General features: G+C 43.4%; 1 protein-coding gene across 2 annotated transcripts in view; it reads left to right on the top strand.

Annotated features, from left to right (window-relative positions):
- dock1 (dedicator of cytokinesis 1) overlaps nucleotides 1-17,260 on the top strand; it is a 549,009-nt gene that overhangs the window by 155,054 nt on the left and 376,695 nt on the right. For both annotated transcript variants that reach the window (XM_059947697.1, XM_059947695.1), the window contains exons 15-18: nucleotides 1,731-1,829; nucleotides 1,933-2,005; nucleotides 2,996-3,099; nucleotides 3,931-4,108. In XM_059947697.1, the coding sequence (XP_059803680.1) occupies nucleotides 1,731-1,829; nucleotides 1,933-2,005; nucleotides 2,996-3,099; nucleotides 3,931-4,108 (454 nt within the window). The remainder of the gene's footprint in view (nucleotides 1-1,730; nucleotides 1,830-1,932; nucleotides 2,006-2,995; nucleotides 3,100-3,930; nucleotides 4,109-17,260) is intronic.

Genomic DNA, 17,260 nt, shown 5'->3' with positions numbered 1-17,260 from the left:
ACTGCCGGATGATCCCCAATTCCTCCATCCTCTTGAACTCCTCCTTTGCCAGTCGGAGCTTGTCCGGGGGAAGCCGCTGAGCACAGGTGTGGAGGGGTGATCCCTTGGTCGGGATGTGGTGCTGTACGCCGTGTCGGGGCATGGCCGCTGTGAACTGCGGTGCCAGAACCAATGGGAAATCTGCCAGGACCCCGGTGAAGTCGTCGTCGGACAGCGATGGAGCCGAGGTGAGGGGCTGGCAACTGGGCTGCACCCAGGGAGAACATCTGAATGGTTTTGGTGTGGACCAGTCTCTTTCTGGGCAGGTCGACCAGTAGGCTGTGAGCCTGCAAAAAATCTGCACCCAGAAGCGGTTGGGCTACAGCGGCCAGAGTGAAGTCCCACGTGAACTGGCTGGAGCCAAACTGTAGCTGCACCTGACGGGTGCCATAGGTCCTTACTGTGCTGCCGTTCACGGCCCTTGGGGGGACCCGGTGCCCTGCTGCGGGTGTCGTAACTCGTTGGAGGTAAGACGCTGATCTCGGCACCGGTGTTGACCAAAAAGTGGCGTCTTGACCGCTTGTCCCACACATACAGGAGGCTATCCCGATGGCCAGCCGCCGTAGCCATCAGCGGTGGCTGGCCCTGGCATTTCCCGGGAACTTGCAGGGTGGGCGACAACGGCGGGCTTCTGCGCCATTGTTTGTTGGACTCCTCACCCCTGCCTCTGGGGTCAGCGGGCACTGCAGCCGGGCCTGGTCTGGTTTGCTGCTGGGAGCGTGGCCGGGTGATCTGTGTGATTGATGCCCCACTCGCCTTCTTGGCGTTCCACAGCAAGTCCGCCCGGGCTGCCACCTTCCGGGGGTCGCTGAAATCCGCGTCGGACAGCAGCAGGCGTATGTCCTCGGGCAGCTGCTCTAGGAATGCCTGCTCAAACATGAGGCAGGATGTGCGTCCGTCGGCCAGAGACAACATCTCATTCATTAAAGCTGATGGAGGTCTGTCGCCCAAGCCATCCAGGTGCAGTAAACAAGCAGCCCGCTCATGCTGTGAGAGTCCGAAAGTCCTGAGGAGCAGGGCTTTGAATTCCGCGTACTTGCTGTCCGTCAGGGGAGACTGTACGAACTCCGCAACCTGGGCCGCTGTGTCTGGGTCGAGGGAGCTCACCACGTAGTAGTAACGGGTGTCCTCTGAGGTTATCTGCCGAACGTGGAATTGGGCTTCTGCTTGTTGGAACCATAGGTGAGGTTGTGGCGTCCAGAAACCGGGCAGTTTCAACAAAACTGCATGAACCGAGGCGACGTCGGTCATCTCTGGTCCAAAAATCGTTTGGACCGTCGGGGCCACCAATTATAGCGGTGTGCTACACGCAACGCTAAAATAACGACACAGAGTTGGTAAACTGCAGTTAAAGATAACTTTATTCGAACTAAACAGCCTTGCTTTTAAGCCTCCCTCAACCCGCCCCCCCCGTGGGCGCGGATGCTCCAAAAGACACGTACTCACAAACCCCCGTAGGCTATCTCCCTTAGCCGGAACGCTGGCTAATTGTGAGCCGGTTCGGATGTGCCAGGAAATGGGTCTCCACAATACTTCCATTTTATCTTGAAAGATTGATCAATAATTTTTATAAAAATTATATAGTTATGAAACATGGCACATACTTGGTCACATTGTTAATTAAACTTTTCAAATTCTGAAACATTTTAACATGGCTCTGAAAGTGAATTGACGTTTCCTTTTTTTTAAAGAACGTAATTTTTCCTGGTGCAGGAGATGAAGGTATCTCTGAATATAAATCTGTTATTTACTATCAAGTAAAACAACCCCGATGGTTTGAGACTGTAAAGGTACGTTTTTCTTGTTGTAACCTGGAAGTATGTCTCTTAAAATCCCCATATTTAATTATCTTTTTAAACCATAGCTGAAGTATATAATATCTTAATTTTGTAGGTGGCAATCCCGATTGAAGATGTAAATCGGAGTCATTTAAGATTCACGTTCCGACATCGATCATCTCAGGATTGTAAGTGCTGAAAGTGATTGTTACTTTTTCCTATATTATTCATTTTTTTAAGGAAGTGGCAAAATTATTTTGACAAGATTTCTTCAAAGCAGATATGCTGGCAAACTGCAGCTTACAAATTTAAGATGAGGTTCAGTGGTGTTACTCTCAAGCAAGATCATGCTCCTGTTATTAAGTGATTTAGCTCAAGGAAAGTTTGAACAATGCTTTTAGCAATCGCAGTAGGGTTGTAGCCAATAAATATACAACAATTAAAACTGCTGAAGTGATAACCGGAAAATTAGTTGATGATGTTCAGTATGTTCCCTGATCCCATTCTTCCATAAAATGAGCTCACAAAGCTCACTTACCACATCTTTCAAAGGGATGTTCAATAAATATCCAGTTAATGTTGTTGCTGTACAGCTCCAACAACCCAAGTTTGATCATGACCAGTGGTACTGTCAATTATGCTGGTAAGTTAATTTGTGTTTGTAATATGCCCAAGTGTTGCTGAGTGTCAGGTAATTAAGGGAATTGAAGGATATCTGATAGATTGGTGGGAAATAAATGGAACTAAGGGAAACCTTGAGCGATGGCACACATTCTATAGTATTATTGGCTCCTCTGTCACAAAGAATTATAAAATATAATATGAAATATGCTATCACCATATTTCAGCAATATTGGGTTTAGGATGTGACCATTGACAGGATCTTTCTGGGATGTACTGCCTAAAAGTGGAAGTAATTTTTATTTGATGAGCATTTTGAACAAACTAGATAATTTGGATACTTGTTTTGTGAATGGAATATAAGAATTTCCTTGGCATTACAATGATTCCATTACCAAATACAAGTTATATGTTCTCTGCATTTTAAATTGTTCTTTCTGACGCATCATAAAGGAAAGTATTGTGAGGCATTTTGTTGGATCATTTATACTGTGGTGGCCTTGAATCTATTTTTTTAAAGATAACGTTACACAAAAAAAAATTTTTCTTTTATTTAGCTAAAGACAAATCTGAAAAGATATTTGCATTAGCATTTGTGAAATTAATGAGGGCTGATGGAACAACGCTGAAAGATGGAGAACATGATCTTATTGTATACAAGGTATGTTGGTTTGTAATGGCCTTTAATGGGCAGCTCTGTAGCAACTTAAAGATTTGCATAAAAGTTCAAAACGTTTATTATCAAAGTATGTACGTGTCATGGTATTCAATCCTGAGATTCATTTTTTGTGGGTGTACTCAATAAATCCATAATAGAATAATAACCATAAGAAAATCAATGAAAGACTGCACCAACTGGCTATTCAACCAGTGAAAATACAAAAAGAAAGGATAATAATAAATAAGCAGTAAATTTTGAGAACATAAGATGATGAGTCCTTGAAAGTGAGTCGATAGGTTTTGGGAACGTTTCAGTGATGGGGCAAGAGAAGCTGAGTGAAGTTATCCCCTCTGGTTCAGGAATCTGATGGTTGAGGGATGATAACTGTTCCTGAACCTAGTGGTGAGAGTCCTGAGGCTCCTGTACCTTCCTTTTGATGGCTGCAATGAGAAATGAGCATGACCTGGGTGGTGGGGGTCCTTGATAATGATGCTACTTTCCTGCAACAAAGCTCCATGTAGATGTGCTGAATGATGGCTCAGCTTTACATGTGAAGAACTCATCCGTGTCCATTACATTTTCCATTCAAGTGCATTGGTGTTTCCATAGCTGGCTTGATTCAGCCAGTTAATAGACTTTCCACCACTCATTCATTGCAGTTTCTCAAAGTTTTAGATGTCATGACATCTTCGCAAACTCATAAGGAAGTAGAGGTGCTATTGTGCTTTCTTTATAATTGCACTTACATACTGAGCCCAGGTCAGGTCCTCTGATAAAATAGAAGTGCAATATTTGGTGAAATATAACATATAGAGTCTTTTTCCTGAACAGTGGGATGCCAAAAAGCTGGAAGATGCATCACTGTATTTAAATCTAGTCGCAACTAAACCAGAACTTGAGGAAAAAGGCTACACTGGGAAAAATATGCACGGTTCTGGAAATTTAGCCATCAGCAAAGACTCTTTTCAGATTTCCACTTTGGTTTGTTCAACAAAACTCACACAGAATGGTAAGATACAAAAAAGAATGACTTGAGTGTTGAATGTAGTTCAGTTTAGAAAGTTGATTTTGTGAAAAATTACATTTAAAAAAGTTTAAAAAAATATATTAAACATTCAGTTATCTGCTATCAGAATTTTGGATCTTTGTGTGATGTATTATACACATTTCCAAATTTTTACTATAAGATTTATTAGAGTGATTTTATTTTCTTTTGGTAATTTAAACCATTTGTTTTTATGATATGAGTAACAAAAGAAATTATCCAAGTATAAAGGCATCCAGATGGATACAGGTGTCAATTTTATCCAATGTTTCAATGTTAAGTTCTGCCATCTTCATCAGGGATGATGCCTGGGCATGTCTAGCCGAGTGGTATATATACTCAGCTCCCATTGTCTGCCCCTCCCAATTGGTTAGTCCTCAACTGGTCAGGTTTCCAGTGTTCAACCTGTTATAAAGGTACCACAGCTCTGAGGGGCCAAAGGAGCGGGAGCAGCCCCCTCCTTCCGGAGAATCGCAAGATCGCTATTAATTCAGGTCTCGGAAGTGAGAGACAATGCAACGGTTCTGGCCATTGTTCTTAAAGGCACCTGTGTCACGTGCATGTCCCTGCTACGTGACAGCTACCATGGACATGGACACCCTCGGGCAATGTGGGAGTGGAGATTGCATCACCCTACTTTGATGGACATCTACAACTCTGCAAGTAAAGATAAAAGCGGACTGCAGGAGGCAGTACCTGAGCGACGCACCAGAAGAACTCGCTCACTCAACGCTCCCGTGAGAGCTGGAAGCCACTCAACACCACGTGCGCTCCTAGCTCCCTTGGCCTAGGGAGCGGGTGGCTGAGGATACCAAGAAGGACTTCGAACGAACAACGGGGAAAACAATGCTCCCCTGATTTAACGGAGTGGCTTCGTAAAGACCCGGGCAAGTTTTCTTTTCGTTTTCACCGATCCCTCTAAAACACGTGAGACCCAGCAATTCCTTGAAAGGCTAAAGTCTGCAGACTTCTGAATGACTTTTTTTTATATTTCCAATGGACAAAAATATTATCCCCTAGACAACAGCCGAGATTACTTCTTAATGATGATTATTACTATACCCGCGCTTTAGATTGAGTGTTGGTGACGTGCATTATCTGAATGTTTGTATTAACCTTACTTTTGTGCCCCTTTATAAATAAAAACGTTTGAAAATAGTGACATCAGACTTCAACGGACCTCTCTATCTTTGCTGGTAAGTTATCCAGTTACGGGATACGTAACAAACCTTGTCTAAAATTGTAATTCAGTTCTTATTTAGAATGAAACCTTTGTCTTTGCAAAAATTCTTATTCTCCAGCCTTATTTTAATGTCTTCCTTCACCAGGCAGTCCCGAATTCATTTGCGCAGCACAGTAGTCTTGTGCTGTCGAAGTTGGTCTTGTGGTCATTCCACATGCAAAGTTCTGCTATCGCTGATTTCTCCGAATAACCCAAACAGATTCACCTCCTATGCACCTTGATGCAGATTTCTACTGTGTGTCCTGTCCAGCCAATATACCTGCTCTGAATTCACAGGGAATCATACAAATGCTAGCTGTCCTGAACCTAGGTCATTTTTGACACTCATAAGCTGTCAGCATCCTGGCGATCCTTCCGGATACTGTGGAAAGTATCTTTGGCTATACTTTGGCTAACTGGGCTTCGGCGTAAGGGGACTTCGGTGAGCCTGTGTGATTGCTCGCTGAGGGGAAGAAGGTAAGGTCGCTAGGTGCTTTTTAGACTTATTCTATTAATCCAGTTCAGGTATCGGGGAGACAGTCAGAGCAGTGGTGTGCTCCGTATGCAGTATGTGGGAAGTCAGGGTCAACACAGTTGTCCCTGATGACCACACCTGCAAGAGGTGCGTCCAGCTGCAGCTCCTAACAGCCCGAGTTAGGGAGTTGGAGCTGGAGCTGGATGAACTACGGATCATTCGGGAGGCAGAGGCAGAGGTAGATAGGAGTTATCAGGAGGTAGTCACACCAAAAAACCAAGAAGTAAGCAGATGGGTGATGGTCCAGAGAGGCAGGGGGAGCAGGCAGAGAGAGCAGAGCACCCCTGCGGCCATTCCCATTAACAATAAGTATACCGTACTGGATACTGTTGGTGGGGATGACCTACCAGGAATGAGTTGTAGTGGTCCTGCCTCTGGCACAGAGGTTGAACCCTCAACTAGAAAGGGGAGGAGGGAAGAGAAGAGAGCGATAGTTTTAGGGGATTCTATAGTCAGGGGGGCAGATAGGAGATTTTGTGGGGCAGATCGGGAGTCTCGGATGGTATGTTGCCTCCCTGGTGCCAGGGTCCGGGACATCTCAGATCGGGTGCAGGCTATTCTTGAGAACGAGGGCATGAACCCAGATATAGTGGTCCATGTAGGGACCAACGATGTAGGTAAGGTGAGTGAGGGGATCCTGCTTAGAGAGTTCAGGGAGTTAGGAGTGAAGCTGAAAGGCAGGACCTCCAGGGTGACAATCTCGGGATTGCTACCTGTGCCACGTGCGAGTGAGGCGAAGAATAGAATGATTATGCACATTAATACGAGGCTGAGAGCATGGTGCAGGAAGGAAGGGTTCAGGTTTTTGGATAATTGGTCTTTGTTCCAGGGACATTGGGATCTGTTTCGAAGGGACGGTCTACATCTGAACCGGAGGGGTACTAACATTCTTGCAGGAGTGTTTGCCAGTGCTGCTCGGGGGGGTTTAAACTAGATGTGCAGGGGGCAGGGATCCAGATCCAGAGGGTTGGTCAGAAGGAGCATGGGGTTAAATGTGTAGAAGGTTTGGGTGATCTTGAGAAGGTCATCAAAATTCAGGGTGCAATTAGCCCGATGGAAGTTCAAGGAGCTGGGTTAGGTACAGTAGACAGTGTTTTAAGCAAAGAGAGGAGGAATGGGCTAAGAGTTCTATACTTGAATGCGCGTAGTGTCAGAAAGTGTCAGAGCTTGAAGCTCAGATGAAAATGGGGAACTACGATATTGTTGGGATAACGGAGACATGGCTGCAAGGGGATCAGGCCTGGGAATTGAGTGTACCAGGGTATACGTGCTATCGTAGAGACAGAAATATGGGAAGAGGGGGTGGGGTGGCCCTGTTGGTAAGGAATGAGATTCAGTCCTTAGCAAGAGGTGACTTGGGAACAGGGGAAGTAGAGTCTGTGTGGATTGAGCTGAGGAACAGTAAGGGTAAAAAGACCCTAATGGGTGTTGTGTACAGGCCCCCAAACAGTAGTGTGGATATTGGGTACAAGTTGATTAGGGAGTTAACATTGGCATGTGCTAAAGGTAATGCAGTCGTTATGGGAGATTTCAACATGCAGGTGAATTGGGAGAATCAGATAGGTGCTGGACACCAGGATAGGGAGTTTGTGGAGTGTCTAAGGGATGTATTTTTGGAACAGCTTGTGCTTGAGCCAAGCAGGAACGAGGCTATTTTGGACTTGGTGATGTGTAATGAACAGGAATTGATAAGTGGTCTTGAAGTTAAGGAGCCATTAGGAAGTAGTGATCATAACATGATAAGTTTTTATCTACAATTTGAGAGGGATAAGGGCAGATCAGAGGTGTCAGTGTTGCAATTAAATAAAGGAGACTACGGAGCCATGAGGGAAGAGCTGGCCAAAGTTAAATGGGCGGATGCCCTGGCAGGAAAGACAGTGGATCAGCAGTGGCAGATATTCTTGGGGATAATACAAAAGATGCAAAAGCAGTTCATTCCAATGAGAAGGAAGGATTCAAAGAGGGGGAAGGGGCCATAGTGGTTGACAAAGGAAGTCAGAGATTGTATAGCATTAAAGAAAAAGAAGTATGACAGGGCTAAGATGAGTGGGAATACAGATGATTGGGAAAGTTTTAAGGAACAACAGATCATAACTAAAAAAGCAATACGGAGAGAAAAAATCAGGTATGAGCTCAGTGTAGCCAGGAATATAAAAGGGGATAGCAAAAGCTTTTTTAGCTATGTGAAGAGAAAGAAGATAGTTAAGAACAATGTTGGCCCCTTGAAGAGTGAATTGGGAGAAATTGTTATGGGAAACAGGGAAATGGCAACAGAATTTAATGCGTACTTTAGATCTGTCTTCACCAGGAAGGACACAAGCAATCTCCCAGATGTATGGATGGGCCAGGGTCATAAGATATCAGAGGAATTGAGACAGATTGACATTAGGAAAGAATCTGTGATGAGTAGACTGGTAGGACTGAAGGCTAATAAATCCCCAGGTCCAGATGGTCTGCATCCGAGGGTTCTAAAAGAGGTGGCACAGGAAATTGCGGATGCATTGGAAAATGATTACCAATGTTCCTTAGATTCAGGATCAGTTCCTGAAGATTGGAGAGTGGCTAATGTTATCCCACTTTTCAAGAAGGGAAGGAAGGAGAAAACAGAGAGCTATCGCCCTGTTAGCCTAACGTCAGTCGTGGGGAAGATGCTTGAGTACATTATTAAGGATGAAATAGTGGCACATCTTGATGGCAGTAATAGGATTAGGCCGAGCCAGCATGGTTTTACCAAGGGCAAATCATGCTTGACTAATCTGTTGGAGTTTTTTGAGGGTGTAACAAGGATGTTAGACGAGGGTAAGCCGGTGGATGTTGTGTACCTAGATTTTTAGAAGGCATTCGATAAGGTGCCACATAGGAGATTGGTGAGTAAAATCAGAGCTCATGGCATTGGGGGCAGGGTTTCAACATGGATAGAAAACTGGTTGGCAGATAGAAAGCAAAGCAGTGAATGGGTGTTTCTCGGACTGGCTGGAGGTGACTAGTGGGGTATCACAGGGCTCTGTATTGGGACCACAGCTCTTTATGATTTATGTCAACGATTTAGATGAAGGCATTGAAAACTATATCAGCAAGTTTGCTGACAATACTAAACTGGGTGGTAGTGTGACATGCGAAGAGGACGTTAGGAGAATACAGTGAGACTTGGATAGGCTGGGTGAGTGGGCAGATACTTGGCAGATGTCATTCAATGTGAATAAATGTGAAGTTATCCACTTTGGAAGCAGGAACAAGAGGGCAGAGTATTGTCTGAACGGTGTAGAGTTAGGTAAGGGAGAAATGCAAAGAGACCTCGGAGTCTGAGTTCACCAGTCAATGAAGGTGAATGAGCAAGTGCAACAGGCAGTGAAGAGGGCAAATGGAATGTTGGCCTTTGTTACAAGGGGAATTGAGTACAAGAGCAAGGATGTCCTTTTGCATTTGTACAGGGCCCTGGTGAGACCACATCTGGAATATTGTGTACAGTTTTGGTCTCCAGGTTTAAGGAAGGACATTCTGGCAATTGAGGAAGTGCAGCGTAGATTCACTAGGTTGATTCCTGGGATGGCAGGGCTGTCTTACGCAGAGAGATTGGAGAGATTGGGCTTGTACACGCTGGAATTGAGGAGATTGAGAGGGGATCTGATTGAAACGTTTAAGATAATTAAAGGATTTGATAGGATTGAGGCAGGAAATATGTTCCAGATGTTGGGAGAGTCCAGTACCAGAGGGCATGGATTGAGAATAAGAGGTCAGTTATTTAAAACAGAGTTGAGGAAGAGCTTCTTCTCCCAGAGAGTTGTGGAGGTGTGGAATGCACTGCCTCGGAAGACCATGGAGGCCAATTCTCTGGATGCTTTCAAGAAGGAGCTAGATAGATATCTGATGGATAGGGGAATCAAGGGATAGGGGGACAAGGCAGGGACTGGGTATTGATGGTGAATGATCAGCCATGATCTCAGAATGGCGGTGCAGACTCGAGGGGCCGAATGATCTACTTCTGCACCTATTGTCTATTGTCTATAAATACAGGGAAGACAGTAGAGTTCCTCCTCATTGTTAGGTTTCCTGATTTTTCCATTGTCCTTTTTATGGGCCAATTGACTTCTTTTACCTTGCAGCCATTCTGTACTACTGTGCCATGCCAATGGCTTTTGGGACCGCCTGGTGAAGGAAGCCATTGAAATAAGACTAGAGAATAAGAATTTTAACAAATATGAATGTCTTGCTGTAAGTAAGAATTGGAATACAATTTTAAACAAGCATAAACCAGATTGTTGAGGGCTAACCTATCAGGAGGGATGGACAATAGAAGCTGAGTATATATATCACTGAACTAGTTGTGCCTAGGCATTATCCCTGATGAAGATGATGGAGTCTGTCATCAAAATGTGTACCTGGCTGGAAGCCTGAGAAGCGTTTATTCTTATTGTATGTCGGTAAAGCACTATATCCTTTGTTAAGTTATCCAAGTGTTCAACTATAACTCTCAGGTTGTAAATGAATAGAAATTTATTGACAGAATTACAATTTTACATAGAAACATAGAAAACCTCCAGCACAATACAGGGCTTTTCGCCCACAATGCTGTGCTGAACATGTACGTACTTAGAAATTACCTAATGTTACCCATAGTCCTCTATTTTTCTAAGCTGCATGTACTTACCAGGAATCTCTTAAAAGACCCTATCGTATCCGCCTCCACCACCATGACCAGCAGCCCATTCCATGCACTCACCACTCTCTGTGTAAAAAAATATTTAACCCTGACATCTCTATACCTACTTCCAAGTACCTTACAACTGTGCCCTCTTGTGTTAGCCATTTCAGCCTTCGGAAAAAGCTAATTTTCCACACGATCAATGCTTCTCATCATCTTAAATAGCTCTATCAGGTCACTTATCATCCTCTGCTGCTCCAAGGAGAAAAGGTCGAGTTCACTCAACCTATTCTCATAAAGCATGCTCCCCGATCCAAGCACCATTATTGTAAATCTCCTTTGCACCCTTTCTATGGTTTCCATATCCTTCCTGTAGTGAGGTGACCAGAACTGAGCACAGTACACCAAGTGGGGTCTGACCAGGGTCCTACACAGTTGCAGTATTACCTCTCGGCTCTTAAACTCAATCCCATAGTTGAATAAGGCCAATGCACCATATGCCTTCTCAACCACAGAGTCAACCTGTGCAGCAGCTTTGAGTGTCTTATGGACTCTCACCCCAAGATTCCTCTGATCCTCCACATTGCTGAGAGGCTTATCATTAATACTATATTCTGCCATCATATTTGACATACCAAAATGAACCACCTCACAGTTATCTGGGTTGAACTCCATCTGGCTCTTCTCAGCCCAGTTAGGCATCCTATCGATGTCCCACTGTAACTTCTGACAGCCCTCCACACTATCACAACACCCCCAGCCTTTGTGTCATCATCAAATTTATTAACCCTCCTTCCATTTCATTCGGGTCACTATAAAAGTCACGAAGAGAAGGGTTCCCAGAACAGATCTCTGAGGCACAACTCCATGCAGAATAGGACCTGTCTACAACCACTCTTTGCCTTCTGTGAGCAAGCCAATTCTGGATCCACAAAGCAATAACCCCTTGAATCTCATGCCTCCTTACTTGCTCAATAAGCCTTGCATGGGGTACCTTATCAAATGCCTTGCTGAAATCTTTATAAGCTACATCTACTGCTCTACATTCATCAATGTGTTTAGTCACATCCTCAAAAAGTTCGATCAGGCTCGCAAGGCACAACCTGCCTTTGACAAAGCCATGTTGACTATTCCTAATCATATTATGCCTCTCCAAATGTTTATAAATCCTGCCTCTCAAGATCTTTTCCATCATCTTACCAACCACTGGAGTAAGACTCTCTGGTTTATAATTTCCTGGGCTATCTCTACTCCCTATCTTGAATAAGAGAATTACATCTGCAACCCTCCAATCGTCGGGAACCTGTCCCGTCCCCATTGATGATGCAAAGATCATTGCCAGAGGCTCAGCAATCTCCTCCCTCACTTCCCACAGCAGAATGATCCCGGAGACTTATCCAACTTGTTGCTTTCCAAAAGCTCGAGCACATCCTCTTTCTTAACATCTATATGCTTAAGCTTTTCAATCTGCTATAAGTCATCCCTACAATCGCCAAGCTCCTTTTCTGTAGTGAATATTGAAGCAAATTACTGAGCAGATTGAGCATAATCAGTGGAAAATGATACAGAGTTGAAACCAGCAGGCCAGGAAGCATCTATAGAAAAATGTAAACAGTTGATGTTTTGGACCAAGGCCCTTCATCAGGACTTGGCTCAAAATGTTGGCTGTTTACTGTTTTCCATAGATGCTGCCTGGCTTGCTGAGTTCATCCAGCATTTTGTGTGTGTTGCTTTCGATTTCCAGCATTTGCAGATTTTCTTGTGTTTCAGTGTCGAAATTATTGGCTTTCCATCAGAATTGTGGAAAGGAGAGAGAAAAAGAAAGAACAGATGGGAATATTTATGAAGCATAGAAAACAGGGCAGATTCAAGAACATCAGGGATGATTGGTGAAAGTAGGAGCCTGTTGACATGACAGGATGATAGGAATTTCAGAGTCACATTTGTGGACTAATTTGAGATGTTTCACAAAGTGCTCAACTATTTTGCTCTTGGTTGAGGAGAGCTCATCTTGATTAGATCATTAAATTATTAAACTGAATAAAGCATATGTCATTTAATGTTTTACTTGGAAAGATTTTTTTTTGATTATTAACAATGAAATGATAGATGTTAAATGTTGTACCTCCTGCATTTTCTTGGAAGTGTTGCGGGAAAGTGTTAGTGACGATTGAAGGCTAAATCAACACGGCACAAAGGAGACAGTTGCTCAGAACGCTAAAAGGAGAGAAGAAAAAAAAACATTGCCAGGGAACAACAGGTGTTTTGCTTCTTACGGTTTAATTAGAGCAGGTGCACTGAACCAAAGAACATGGACACTAGGACTATTCTCATATTGTTGTATGTGTCCTGCAGGATATGCAGGCTTTAGTGCAACACCAGATGGGCACTGGTAGAGGAATTCCTTTCAGTTATGTTACAGATTTGAATGTGGACTGTCTGAATTGCAGTTCTTATGGATTAATGATGTCCTAAAGAGTTTTGAAGGCCATAAGGTCTCCCTGCTTGCTGTGAAATGAAATGAACCTTTGTTGTGAATAATTGGAATATGTGAAATGAGGAAAGAGGTTCTGCTGAGGGATTTGAGCAGCTAGGAACTAAATTAAAAAGCAGAACCAAAAGGGTGGTAACCTCTGAATGAATACCTGAGCCATCTGCAAATTGGCACTGTGTTAAGAAGATTAGAGAGTTAAATACATAGCTCAAGGACTGGTGTGGGAGAAGTGGATTTGAATTCATGGAAAACTGGCAGCAGTATTGGGAAGGAGGCAGCTGTTCCACCTGAACCTGAACCATGATGGGATCTGGATCCTGGCGAGTTGAATAACTAGAGTTGTGTATAGGGCTTTAAACAAATAGTGGTGGGTGGGGGAGACGGGTGAGTTTAACAGTTTGTAGAGGTATGGTTAAAGTAAAAGAGAAAAGTGTGGATAAAGATAAAGTAAAAACAGAAGTTTAAAAAAAAGAAAAGTAAGCGCAAAGTACAGAAAAGTCAAGTGTGTAGGAGACAAAGATTACTAGATTTTAAAGGCACAATGAGTATAAGGCCACCTTACCTGAATGCCTGTAGTTAGTATTCATAACAAGGTCAGTGAATTTGTGGCACAAATCAGTTTAAAAGGGGCCATTACAGAGATGTGGTTGCAGGGTGGAGAGGTTTAGAAATTAAATATCTAAGGATATCAGGTAATACAGAATGATATGCAGGAAGGTTAGCGAGGTGGGGCACTGCTTTTAATTAAGTATGAGATCAGGGGGATAGTGAGAGACTTATATAAGATCTAAGGGGCAGAATGTTAAAGCCATCTTGGTAGAGATTAAGAATAGTAAAGGGAAAAAAATCACTGGTGGGAGTTGTCTATAGGCCACTGAATAATAATATTACAGTGGCACAGGCAAGAAACTGAAAAGTATTTGAAGCATGTAAAAATTGGAATAGCTGTTATCATGGGGGACTTTAACTTGCATGTAGATTGGGTGAACCAAATTGGTTGAGGCAGTCTTGAGGAGGACTACATAGAATGCGTGTGTGATATATTTCTTGAACAGCATATTACTGAACCTACAGTGCTATCTTAGATCGAGTCCTGTGCAATGAGACAGTTAAAATTAGCAATCTTGTAGTTAGGGATCCTTTTGGAAAGACTGATCACAGTATGATGAAGTTTCTCATACAAATGGAGGGTCCAGTGAATTATGCCTAAACAAGGAAGACTGCAACGGGATAAGGGAGTTGTTGGATAGTGTAGATAGAGAACACAGGCTATATGGTGTGAGCGTTGAGGAGCAGTGGAAGACGATTAAAGAGATTTTGCAGGGTGCTCAACAAAAGTATACTCCAGTTAAAAGCATAGACAGTAAGGATGGGGATAGTCAGCCATGGATAACATGAAATAAAGGATGGCATCAAACTAAGAGCTTGTGCGTACAAAGTCGCCAAGAGTAGTGGAAAACTGGAAGATTGGGAAAACTTTAAAAAGCATCAAAGAACCACTAAGCAAGTACTAAGGAAAGGGAAGATAGATTATGAAAATAAACTAGCACAAAATATAAAAATGGATAGTAAAAGTTTTTTAATTGTATGAAGAGTAAGAGGGTTGCCTAAGTGAACGTAGATCCCTTGGAGGACAAGAAGGGGGAATTGATATTGGGTAATGAGGAAATGGCCGAGGCTTTGAATGACTATTTTGTGTCGGTCTTCATGGTGGAGGACATGTCTACATACCAAAGAGAGATGATATGGATGCAGTCAGAGGTGGGGACCTCAATACAATAGCTATCGCTAAAGAGGTAGTGCTGAGCAAGCTTGTGGGCCTAAAGATAGACAAGTCCCCTGGTCCTGATGGAATGCATCACAGAGTACTGAAAGAAAGATGCTTTGGTGATAATTTACCAAAATTCTCTGGGCCCTGGGTAGGTCCTGGTAGATTGGAAGATGGCAAGTGTCACACCACTGTTCAAAAAAGGATGTAGGCAAAAGGAAGGTAACTATAGCCAGTTAGTTTAAGATCTGTAGTTGCGAAAATGCTTTAAGTTATTATTAAGGAAGAAGTAGCATCCGGAAAGAAATGGATCCATCATGCAGATGCAGCATGGATTCAGCAAAGGTTGGTTCTGTTTGACAAAGTTACTGGAGTTCTTTGAGGATATAAGAAGCACAGTGGGTAGAGGGGATTTACTTGCATTTCCAGAAGTCGTTTGATAAGGTGCCAGATAAAAGACTTATCCATAACGTAAGGATGAATAGAGTTGGGGGTGATAGCATAGATAGAGAATTAGTTACCCAATAGAAAGCAGAGAGTTGGGATAGTGGGTGTTTCTGTGGTTGGCAATCAGTGGTGAGCAGTGTGCTGCAGGGGTCGGTACAGGGCCTGCAACTGTTCGTGATATACATTAATAATCTGGAAGAGGGGACCAAGTGTAGTGTCTCTAAGTTTGCTGATGACACTAAATTGAATGGAAAAGCAAATTGTGCAGAGGATACGGTGAGTCTGCAGAGAGATATAGATAAGTTAAGATTGAGCAAAAGTCTGGCAGATGGAGTACAATGTTGGTAAATGTGAGGTCATCCACTTTGGAAGGAAAAATGGATGATCAGATTATTATTTAAATGGTAAAAGATTGCAGCATACTGCTGTGCAGAAGGATGGGAGTGCTTGTGCATGGATAGCGAAAGGTTGGCTTGTAGGTGCAGCAGGCTATCAAGAAGGCAAATGGAATGTTGGCCTTCATTGCTAGAGGAATTGAATTTAAGAGCAGGGAGGTTATGCTGCAACTGTACAGGGTACTGGTGAGGTCACATCTGGAGTACTGTGTGCAGATCTGGTCTCTTTACTTGAGGAAAGATATACTGGCTTTGGAGGCTGTGCAGAGGAGGTTCACCAGGTTGATTCCAGAGATGAGGGGGTTAGACCATGAGGAGAGCTAGGAGTATATGGCAGGCAGCGACAGGGCAAAAAGGATCTGTTTTTCTCAGTGTAGGCATGCCAAATACTAATGGTGTGTTAAATCATTACCTAACACTCAATCAAAAATTGCCTTTTCCCTAATTGACTCAATTACCAGGTGCTCGTAGGCATCTTAGAAATACTTTCTCTTAGGATCCAGCACAAACAGGAATTTTCCTATCAACCTGTATATTGATATTTTCTATGACTATTGTAACATTGCCATTTTTACATGACTTTTCTATCTCTTGTTGTAGTATATACTCCACATACTGTTTGGAGGCCTGTATATATATCCCATCAATGTTGGCGCGTGGCCAAGTGGTTAAGGTGTTCGTCTAGTGATCTGAAGGTCGCTGGTTTGGGCCTTGGCTGAGGCATCGTGTGTGTCCTTGAGCAAGGCACTTAACCACACATTGCTCTGCAACGACACTGGTGCCAAGCTGGGTCCTAATGCCCTTACCTTGGACAACATCAGTGGTGTGGAGAAGGGGAGACTTGCAGCTTGGGCAACTGCCGTTCTTCCATTTAAAAAAAAAGGTGCAAATCCATGGTCTATCGAGACTAACGGAGGCCTACACATATATCCCATCAGGGTCTTTATACCCTTGCAGTTTCTTAAACCACAAAATTCTACATCTTCTTATCCATGTCACCTCCTTATAAGAATTTGATTTCACTTTTTTCCAATAGTTACTCCATTCCCGCCGTCTATCTGTCTATCCTTACGATACAATGTGTACCCTCAGATGTTAAATTCCCAATTATGATCTTCTTTCAACCATGGCTCAATGATGCCTACCATGTCATACCTTCCAATCTCTTAACTGTCCTAGAAGATCTTCTACCTTATTCTACATACTGTGTGCATTCAAATATATCACCTTCAGTCCTGTATTCATCACCCTTTTAGATTTGCCCCAATGTTACACTTGAACCCATTCCACTGGGGCAACTCTGCCCTCTCATCTGCCTGTCCTTTTTCACAGTCTCATACACAGTGCATCTATTTGTATACCAACAGCCCCATCCTCAGCCTTATCGCTATGATTCCCAGACCCCTTCCAAATTACTTTTTAAGTCCTCCACAACAACTCCAGCAAACCTATCTGCAAGGATATTGATCTCCCCCCCACCTCAGGTGCAGGTGTAACCCATGCTTTTTGTATAGGTTATACCTTCCCCAGAAGAGATCCCAATGAGCCAGAAATCTGAAACCCTGTCCCCTGCATAGATTCCTCAGGCACACATTCATCTGCCAAATCTCCAA

Source organism: Hypanus sabinus, chromosome 22 (genome assembly GCF_030144855.1).
Source record: "Hypanus sabinus isolate sHypSab1 chromosome 22, sHypSab1.hap1, whole genome shotgun sequence".
Taxonomy (NCBI): domain Eukaryota; kingdom Metazoa; phylum Chordata; class Chondrichthyes; order Myliobatiformes; family Dasyatidae; genus Hypanus; species Hypanus sabinus.
Note: the sequence above shows the minus strand (reverse complement) of the source record. Positions and strands in the feature narration are given on the sequence as shown.